Consider the following 11310-nt stretch of genomic DNA (forward strand, 5'->3'; position numbering starts at 1 on the left):
CAGTCCTCAAAGTAGACTGCCGCAAAGTAGCAAAGTCTGTCAGGATGCTCTAGGAGGGCAGTTGCTCCTCAGAGCATGAAGTGTAGGAAATTGGAGCCAATTTATCTCAAAACATAACCCATTCTATTTGGACTCTTTCTAAACAGAGTTATTCAAATACTAGCTGAAAGTAAAAATTAAGAAATGGATAAATACATCTTGAAAATTCCTGCCAGAAGTCAAGATGTAAACCTGTAGTTTATTGATCTTATGTTCTTCCAGAATAAGAGTTGACAAAGTCTTGGAAATCCTTGACTTCCTTTGGCCATCTTCAAAAATAAAATCTTAATGAATATAGATAGTTGAAGTCTTTTATTGGGATCTGTAATTCCTTGAACCAATTAGGCAAGATGAAGGTGTTTTATGTAACTTAAGTTTACTGGACAGTGTGAGAGGTTATTTTGATATCATCCAGAAAGGTAAATGAGTAAACACTGTCCACACCAAATGATGCTACCTTCATGGAGATTTTAGAAAAAAATCAATTGATAAACCAAGAAAGCACATTATAGGCACAGCAAAACTCTTCACAGCAGGTCAGACTCCAAGCCACTTGGTAATTTCTGAGGGGCAACAAAAGTCTTATTCCAAAGTCTGAAGTTTCTGAAGCACTTCAAGCACAATTGTATAACAAAACTGGTACTGCTCCTATGTACACATACACAAAAACCAACATAGTGATAAGGGGGTGAACACCAATGCTCACTTTTGGAGAACACATTTTAATTTTTCAGGCACATAAAAAAGCTCCACAAAAAACCAACACTTAACTATGAATACAGGAGGACATGTTTATGTAAATATATCTTATAAAATATGAGGAAGATAAATGATCACAAGGTAGTTATGAAGTAAGTTAAGGGGAAAGTTGTTATCAACTTCGCTGTATCTTCTCTGGCAAATATAAATCTAATTCTAAAATGTCTCACATTAATCACATTTCACACGTGTATTATATATGATACATATTATATATATTATATATAAATATGTATATAGTGTATGTTATATTATATATTATCATATATAATATGTGTCATATTATATATACATGTTTATATACTATATTTAGATATTAATATTGCCTATAATATAACATATTATATTACATATTATATATATGGATAGTTTCATAAATATTCTTTAATCTCTTCTTCTGGTTATTCATTACTAATCTGTGACATAACAACATCTTTTTGTAACATGCCAATAACCTTGATATTCTAGTAGCAAATGGACACCTCAAATTGTGTTTTTAAGTATTATGGAGTTCAGTGCTACTCTCACCCTTGCTTGTCCAAGTGACTCTGAGTTGCAGACCTCATTGGTCTGAATGTATACAACATCACAGCAAAGTAAGAATTCAACGACATCAAGTGGTAAATGAGCTTCATAAATTGTAAACTGCTACACAATGCTAATCTTTCTACTTACCATTCTTAGAATTTATTTGTGAAAAGCTTACCTTTGTTTGAATCATGCCATAACGTTGTTCTCTCATTTGAGTTACTATATTCAAGATGTTGAACTGTAACAAGATGAGAGTAATTTTGTGCTATTTATGTAGGGGGAAAAAACAAAAACCTATGGATTGTCAAATGAATACTCTATCCCTTTTACAGTAAAAGAGATATAACCAGTCACAAGGAAATGTAATTTTAAAAAGCAATCCAAATGAAGAAGACTTGTTTTAGTACATTTTCAAGAGAAAGCAGAAGCATTATTTTTAATAAGAAATATTCTACAGTTTAAAAAATCCTCTCCAAAATAAATGACAATAAATTTACCATTGCATATTACTTTGTATTATCCAAAAAGAGAACTGAAGGCAGCACTGTAATTCTGGAAAAACAGAAAAGGCTTTCTCTGGCTATGAGAATAGCATAGCTGTTTCTTATGTAAAGAACCCTGTCAACTTGCACATGACAGATTCTTCCCCTACAATAGGGAGACCAGCAAGACTAGGGCTGGTAACTAAGTAGGTTCGGGTCAAGTTCTGCTGTTAGTGTACAGTAAGATGGGTCCAGAAACTGGAAGAGTTTAGAAACTGTTACGACAATAGAGCACAGAGGAATGTGCTTAGCTGAATAGGTACAGACCAGCTCAACACTGATGAACATGTTGGAAGAATCACAGATAGTATAAGCATAATCATGAGCTGCAGGGTATGCTGACACATATTTTAGGGTTTGTTAACTATAACCCAAAGAATATATAAAATTTCTTAACAGGGACATACAAAGCAACAAAGAAATAATCTCTTACCCACGTATAACCCCTGCTTTCACTGTATTTGATGTCGGTTTAATTTGTGGAGGGGAAGGGGAAAAACAAATCATTTAAATAGGGATACAGGTGGACCCATTGCAACAATGAGATGTACAAGTTGTTATGTTGAAAACGAACTTTACAACTTTGGTGCGGGGGTGGGGGGGGTGGGGGAAGGATTAGGTGGGGGGGCTGGGGGGGAGAAGAGTATGGGAAGGGATGGGAAGGGGAAACAAAGGAGGAGGCTACACTGCTTGATAAGAAATGTACTCGTTATCTTGCCCGTGTAATTGTAATCCCTCTGTACAGTATTTTCACAATAAAAAAAAAAAGAATTTCTTAACAGGTAGGCATTCCTTTAATAAGTTTTCATTTTTATAATAATTTACACTTTTAATGAAACCTTTCAAAAACTTCGTTTTTGTAATATAAACTGGAAATCCTACAGAAGGTCCTGTATATCCTTTTCCTCACTTCTCCTAATGATATCATCCTGCCATCTTCCCATAATGAGACCATGCTGAACCAAAACCACAGAATAACATTAAAACTAAAAAAACAACAACAACAACTACTGGGCTAACAAAAAAATCTGATGTCTCCTCTTTTATATGTAATCTTGTGTATGCATGTGTGTGCATGCAATCTTGTGTATCATGTTGTGTGAAGTTCTATGTTATGCAGTTTAATCATATGTGAAGAATCCATGCAACTGCAACCACAGTCAATCAGAAGAATTCTCCATGCTGTGTCTTTACAGCCACAGCCATCCATCTCAATCACTAGCCTTTGACAACCAGTTCTCTATCTCTATGGTTTTGTTATTTCAGGACAGTTATGAATGGAATCATACAGAATCTAACCATTTGAAATCAACTTTGAGCTCATCCAGCCCATTATGTATATCAATAGTCTATTCCTTTTTATTGCTAAACAGAACTCAATAGCATGGATGTATACAGGTTTATGTAAGCTTGTTAAAGGACATCTGGTTTGTTTCCAGGATGGGGCTATTATGAATATACATTGCCAGGAACACTTGTGTACAGGTTTTCACATGAATATAAGTCTTCACTTCTAGGAGAAATACATGCGCAAGCATTTAAATTCTGTATCATATGGTAGTTTTAGATTAGTTTAGAAGCTGCAAAACCATCTTCCCTGGTAGCTGTATCATTTTAAACTTTCAATGTATAAAAGGGTAATCTAGACTAGTCCAGGTGCTCTCACTCTTACCAGTATTTCTCTGTATCATCACCAGCATTTTCTTTTCACAATTTTTACATTAGCCATTCTGAGATCTGTGTAGTGCTAAATTAATCATGGTTCTAGGTTGCATTTCCCCAAACACTAATGAAGCAGCACATCTTTCATGTGCTTAACATGTGTATATTCTCTTCTGTCAAAAAGTCTCTTAACCATTTCTAGGTGGCTTGTTTGAATTTCATTAACTGTTGATCTTTTAGAGTTCTTTATACATTCTAGCTGCAAAATCTCTCCTGGATTATATGGTTTGCAAATAGTTTCTCCCAAATTGTAGCATCTCTTTTCATCTTCTCCTTTGGGTCTTTTAAAGAATAAATTATAGATACATTTTCAATATATGGTGTTAGAATAACTGGATATCTTTAAGGAAAAAATAAATAAGTAAATAATAAATAAAGTGAATCTTCATTTAAACCTCATACTGCATACAACTGTGAACTCAGTGGACTATAGACTTATACCTAAAATATGAAACTCTAGAATTTTGGAAAAACAACAGGAAAAGTTCTTCAGGAGTTATGCTAGGTCCAAAAGGGTTCATACTAATTATATTCTAAATTATGATTCCTCATATTGAGTTTTGTTTGTGAAGTGCTAAAACCATACTTATGTTATTTGCAGAGATGTTCTAGTTAACTAATCAAAAGAGCTATTAACTTATCACTTACCAAAAACAGGAATTAATTCAAAGGTAAAGAATTGTCTTATAAAATATTAGGCTTAAAAAAAGAGAAGTGATTACCAAAGTTTCACACATAACAATAATGCTCTACAAACTTCTTGTAAAACAGTGCTTTCAAATGCTATGACTAAAAGTTATACACAATCAACAAAATGGTGAAAAACTGTTCTAATAATGTTTGCCTGGAAATTGTGAATACATGGTAAGAAAAAGATACTTATTTTCTCATGATACAACAGCTTCATAAAACTGGTGGCCAGCTAATGTTTGCAAGTGGTATGAAGTTACAACAACTAAAAGTGGAAAACTATTTACCATTGCTATTTGATAAATTCATAGATAATTCATAGATATTACTATCAGTGGCTCAGTACATGTTTGAGATAAACATGTGATAAGGAAGAATTCTTCACAGTTCAGTTTGATTACTGACAAATACACCTGGCTCTAAACAACAAAAATGGAAAAGATAAATTAAAAATTAAATGTAAAACACCTTATCACAAAGGTGAATTAAAGCTATAAGATGTTTCTATAAGATGATGTTCTAACAGCAAAGTTGAAGCATCTGAGAAAACAGTATAATGTAGTTACACAGGTCAAAAAAATACGTCAGATGAATCAGCATGCTACTTCACTACCCAACACACACACACACACACACACACGCGCACACACACACACACACACACACACACACATACACACACACACCAGCAATTGTCAGATGAACTATACAATGTGTTTAGTGTATGAGTAACAGAATTTTGATTATGTAAAGGGCAATATGTTTAAATTTGAACTTTTCCCCTCATTGCATGACATTTCTCTGCATCATGTTTGCTGATAATGAACATTTGTTACTGTACACTGAAGATGACTTCGGAGAGGAAACAGTCTAGATTCTCATAGTCCCATGAACATATTACATATTCTCATATCTTTAGAATTATAATTGATAAACTAATCTCTTTTTGTCAGTCATGGGGGCTGAACTCTGGGCCTGGGCGCTCCTCAGTTCAAGACTAGCGCTCTACCACTTGAGCCACAGCACCACTTCCAGCTTTTTTTTTCTGCTTATGTGGTGCTGAGGAATCAAATCCAGAGCCTTATGCATGTGAGGCAAGCATTCTACCACTGAGTCAACTTTCCAGCCCGATAAACTAATCTTAAACAGGTTATAGCTAGTCTAGCATATACCACTGGCAGGTAACTTACACTTCATAAGATTTCCCACATGAGTCCCACAACATAAAAACTAGCCTGAAGCCCATTCCACAAGGCTTTATGGTTTGAGTCTATCTCCCAAAGTTCATGTGTTGGAAGCTTAATTTTTAGCAGGTCCCTGGTGGCTCATGCCTGTAATCCTAGCTACTCAGGAGGCTGAGATCTAAGGATCACAGTTCAAAGCCAGCCCAGGCAAGAAAGTCCATGAGACTCTTAATTCCAATAAACTACTCAGAAAAAGCCATAATTGGTACTGTGGCTCAAGTGGTAGAGAACCAGCCTTGAGCTAAAGAAGTTCAGGGACAGTGCCCAAGCTGAGTTCAAGCCCCAGGACCAGCCAAAAAATAAACAAACAAACAAATAATAAAACCCTATTTTCTCAATATAGCAGTGTTTGGAGGCCTAGTAGAAGGTACTTGGGTCATGGATGGGAAGTCCTCAAGAACAGACTCATGCCTTTCTCAGTGAGTTCTCACTTTCACTAGACTTGTATTGGATGAGGCTGATGTAAAGCAGTCTGCCTCTCACATGCTCTCTTCCTCTCTTCCTCCATAAGCTTAAGCAGCACAAGGCCCTCACCAGATGTATTACCCTGATCTTGAACTTCACAGCCCTCTAGATTATGAGACCAAATTAACCTTTATATATTCAACTTCTCTTTCCCAGACTGCCCAGTCTTATACTGATTGAAGTGAACTAAAACAAAGCTCAACCCACTGAATACATTCTTGGATGAAATACCAATATATGGAACTGATTTAAAGTTTATAAGTGATTACTCTCAAATTCTGTATGTTTTACTTGCTGAAGATAATAAACATGCTCTGGTATTTTAAAAAAGCAATTCTAAGGAGATGAAGTATTTAAGTTAGTGACAGTTCCAGAGCTGTGTGGAAAGTTAATAAAGAAACCATGAGTATATTTCCTATTTTTGTACCACTGTATTTCATCAACTCTAAGTATTCTTAATTGGAAGATGCACCATTATGTTATATACCACTAAAAAAGAAAAACATTGCCAAATAAACTTACAGAATATTGATTATACTTTTTAAGTTTAAGGCAGCTATGATGTGGGGGTAAAGTGCTCAATCAAGGCAGCTTTTACATTTGCTATAAGGCATACAAAATGCAGATAATTATAGAAAAATCACTGAAGAAATTTTGATGAATATGTAAGCTACAGACATTATGCTATTGCATTTTCTGCTAAAAGGGTAAAACAACATTATTTATGGAAATAAATTTAAACCAGACTCATCCTATAAAAAAATGTCAACATGTTGGAGGACATTTACTCTATTTTGATCACTGGGTTTATATTTATTCTGTGTAATAATACTCTGAATTTGCTTTGGAAAGGCCTATCTTTCCATTTTTAACCATACAGGCTATAGCAGACATGACCGGCCTAAATGGACCAGCACATCCCTCAGTGATTAGTTTGAAATATTCAATCAGAAAAGTAAAATACTTCTGGACATTCTCTAAGCAAGATATTAAAACCATGTGGAGGGGTGAAGAGAAGTTATTCCAGATACCATCCTAAGCCATCTGTTTACATAATAAACTTTAAACCGCACCACCACCCCAGGAAACTGCAGCAGAATAAGGCAGAACAAGAGAGTCTACACACACAAGTGCTTTCCACATACTACCTTGCTCCTTAAGGCTGGCTGGCTATTGGTCTTCCAGTGTTATCACACTGTTAGAAGTGGTGTGTTTGTAAACAAGAGTTTATTTGCTTGACTCACACTTACTGAATAGTTCTTTTCGATGGCACAGAACACGACATCTGCACATATGAATACCCCAGTTCGGCCCACACCAGCACTGCAGTGAACCACCACGGGGCCTGTCACATGGCTCTTCCTCACATAACGGACATATTTTATGAAATAATCTGCTGAGGCAGGAGTGCCATGGTCTGGCCAGCTGGTGAACTGCAAGTGTTTTACAAAATGAGCAGCTCCTGTCTGTGAGAGACAGAAAAGATTCAATGATTTGCTTGTATTAAAGAGCTCATTTCAACTTCTGCTACACCAATAATAGTAATGATGATGCTGACAGTGGAAGCAGTCATTATACTGGCATTATAGAGGGCTTTCAAAGCATACTCAAATCAAATTCTGATGTTTGTAAGAATCCTGGAGGTTGGTAGGTTTGGAGTTTTTCTATATTTCACAAAAGAGAGTATAACAGCAATAATGAGATAAGAATATTAACAGGTGACATGAATCAAGCAGTTCAAAAATATATATACAACACTATTTATATATACTATATATGATATACACAAATGAATACATACATTATGTGTGTATATATATATATATATATATATCAGGTTTTATGTTAGAAGAGGCTTTATATAAATTATCTCATTTAATCTCAATCATCAGCCCTGTAAAGCAGGTGTTTTCATTACTGTTCAGATTAGGATTAGGGAGCTCTCAAGGTTGGTACATGACATTGAATAATAGCCACAATACTTGAAAGGCAGCAAGCTGAGGGTTGTTGTCATTGAATCATATTTCAGGGGGAATATATCTGTCTGATCACTAATGACCTCTCAATGAAGGCTGGCCTCACCAGTTCTTGATCTTGTGCCATAAATACAGAATCCTATTGCAGGCTTTCCACCTGGTAACCCCCTGTGGGCCTCAGCCCAAATACTCCTCTTCTAGACCCCCTTGCCAAGGCTCAACAGGTCAGCCACAGCATTTGTAGACAAACCACTGCAAGCCTCTCATTCCTCTGTGCCTCCTGTATCCCCTAAACACACACACCATCTACAACTGGCTTTATTAGCTTCCTTCCCCACTAACTTGTTAGTGTTTCATCCCCAAGAAAGAAGCATTCACAAAACTCAGTGCTGCTCACTTTTTTGTTTTCAGTTCATCATTCATCCTCCTTATATAAGTGATTAGCACACCTGAAGGACCTATTTATCGGCCACACTTGGTAGAGGAGCTAGAACCAGACAACTTCGAATATTCACTCTCCCCACTCCACCTCTCCTTTTCAATGATCTTTTCTCTCCAAAGTTTGAGATAGTAGAAATAGTGGTAGCTTAGTTTCTGCTTCCAGAGAGAAGTAAAAATATTACTTAAGAAAAGAGTCTTCTTCAGTCTATGTTCTATCTTAACTTCTAGTCTTAACACATCTGCTTGTGAAATAAAACATATGTTTAGTACTGACTTTTTCTTTTTTGAACTTACGGACTTCTTCACAATCTGCAACATTCGAATGATGAAATATTTAAGTATCTGGTGGTTCTCCAGGAAGATCCGGACATGTTTCAACTCCAAAGGTTCCTTCAGAGAGTATGGCCAATAATGGTGACATTTGACATTTCCACCTTCTATCTCTCTGGTTATCATGGCAATAACATTACAATTATTTTCCAAAACCATTAGCCAAAAGTCATCTATGGTGTTTGGCAGTGGTCCTTGGGTAGCAATATAAAAATACTCTTCTTCAAAATTGACTATTCGAATGTAACTAGCATTGATGTAGTCTTTGTTTTTTCCAAGAGCAACACGTGTGGAATCATCTATTACAGAAACAGATACATTGGTGGATAAAGAGAACGCAGGAGAAGAAATATACCCACACATCACAAAAGCATTCCACACAGGTAGATACATGTATAAGAGGTTCTTTTAAAAAAATCTGAGTCTATGAGTGTAATTTTTCCCTTATAAAACCTATTGGCATAACATAAGAAACACACAATCAGCCATGGTGGCTCACACCTATAATCCTAGCTATTCAGGAGGCTGAGACCTAAGGATCCCAGTTCAAAGCCAGCTCATGAAGGAAAGTCCATGAAACTCTTATCTCCAATTAACCACCAAAAATGCCAGAAATGGAGTTGTGGCTCCAGTGGTAGAGCACTGCCCTTGAGCAAAAAAGTTCAAAGACTATGTCTTTGCCCTGAATTCAAGCCCCATGACCCACACACAAAAAAGCAAACAAAATACAGAATTAGGGGAGTTTCATCCTTAGAAAACAAAGAAGAATGCCACCAACATCCCAATACTTTGGGGGTCCTGTTAACTATGGTATAGGTAGGATTAGAGCAAGTAAAGTATCTATCAGTTTGCAACTGAATGCAGAAAAGAAGCTGCCATGAAGCAGTAAGTGAATAACATTCTCCCACAGCTCTGGGAAACCTAAATGCCTAGAGCAGGAGGGGTGAAGGTAAAAAAAAAAACAGAACTGTTTAGAGATAGATCCTATGATAAATGTAATTCCACTAGTGCCCTGCACACAAGGCAGTTGACTTTTATGCCCCTCCTCAGCTTTCACCTGGCTCTGGCATGCCAGTCAAAACAAAGGTGTTATGGTAAAAGGATGCTTTCATGTGCATTTGTTCTAATTAACACTGAACTCACATAACATGGATAGAGCATGAATGAAAAGGAAAACCTAACTGCTCCACTGAAGTAGGAGCTTTCTTCCTTTCTTTTCTTTTTTTCATTCCTTTTCTTTTTTTCTTTCTTTCTGTCTTTCTATCTTTCTTTTGCCTCCCTCCCTCCCTCCCTTTCTTTCTTTCTCCCTTCCTCCCTCCTTCCCTCCCTCCCTCCCTTCCTCCCTCCCTTCCTTCCTTCTTTCCTTTCCTTCTTTCTGTATGCTGGTCCTGGGATTTGAACTCAATGCTTTTGTGTTGTCTCTAAGTTTTTGTGCTCAAGGCTTGTCCTCTACCTCTTGAACCACAGCTCTTTTTCCAGCTTATTTTGGCAGTCAATTGGAGATAAAAGTCTCACAGACTTTTCTTCTTGGGCTGGCTTTGAACCATGATCCTCAGATCTCAGTCTCCTGAGTAGCTAAGATTACAGGCATGAGCCATCTGCATCTGGCTTCCAGGAGCTTCTTTATTTGACCTAGACATCTGAACTTGTAGTATTGCCATTGCTCCAACATAGAGCAGAAGTGTACCCAGGGACCATTCCCTGCCATGCAGTGCCCTCACCAGCCACCACCTTCTACTCCTCATGATGACACATAACACTTAGGTAGTAAATATGCCATGAACAGCAATCACTGAACAGGGACTTAGCATGGATTCTGGTATAGCCCTTGTTAACTTCCAACACAATGTACAGAATGCTTCTCTTACAAATGAGCAGGATAAACAATGGCTAGCTATAGAAAGATAACCAACAGCTGGGCACCAGTGGCTCACACCTGCAATCCTAGCTACTCAGGAGTCTGAGATCTAAGGATTGCAGTTCAAAGCCAGCCCGGGCAGGAAAGTCCATGAAACTCTTACCTCCAATGAACCACCAGAAAACTGGAAGTGGTGCGGTAACTCAAGTGGTAGAGCACTAACCTTGAGCTGAAGAGCTGAGGGACAGCACTCAGGCCCAGAGTTCAAGCCCCATGACCAAAAAAAAAAAAAAAAAAGATAACGAACATTTCAAAAAAAAGAAGGCCAATATGAGACTTCAAACAAGTGACTTCCTTTCAATGAGAGACAAGAATGTTTTTAAAACTTCCATTTATTTTTTAAATGAGTTTCAAGAGAACATTTTTTATTGTGAAAATACTGTACAGAGGGGTTACAATTACATGGGCAAGAAAATGAGTACATTTTTTATCAAGCATTGTAGCCTCCTCCTTTGTTTCCCCTTCCCATCCCTTCCCATCCTTCCCCCACGCCCCCACCCAATCCTCCCCACACGACCACCCGCCCCCACACCAAAGTTGTAAAGTTCGTTTTTGACATAAGGACTTGTACATCTCATTGTTGCAATGGGTCCACCTGTATCCCTATTTAAACAATTTGTTTTTTCCCCTTCCCCTCCACAAATTATACCGAC

The 11310-nt window shown here is 37.1% G+C and overlaps 1 protein-coding gene across 1 annotated transcript in view; it reads right to left on the minus strand.

Moving 5' to 3' along the window:
- Window positions 1-585: 585 nt before the first annotated feature.
- Window positions 586-11310, minus strand: part of Ptpn20 (protein tyrosine phosphatase, non-receptor type 20) — a gene marked incomplete at its 5' end in the record, with an annotated part of 38703 nt that continues 27978 nt past the window's right edge. The window contains 4 exons of the mRNA XM_013036665.1: window positions 586-687; window positions 1505-1567; window positions 7243-7458; window positions 8704-9038. Of these exons, the coding sequence (XP_012892119.1) occupies window positions 622-687; window positions 1505-1567; window positions 7243-7458; window positions 8704-9038 (680 nt within the window). The remainder of the gene's footprint in view (window positions 688-1504; window positions 1568-7242; window positions 7459-8703; window positions 9039-11310) is intronic.

This window comes from Dipodomys ordii, unplaced genomic scaffold (genome assembly GCF_000151885.1).
Source record: "Dipodomys ordii isolate 6190 unplaced genomic scaffold, Dord_2.0 Scaffold333, whole genome shotgun sequence".
Lineage (NCBI taxonomy): Eukaryota > Metazoa > Chordata > Mammalia > Rodentia > Heteromyidae > Dipodomys > Dipodomys ordii.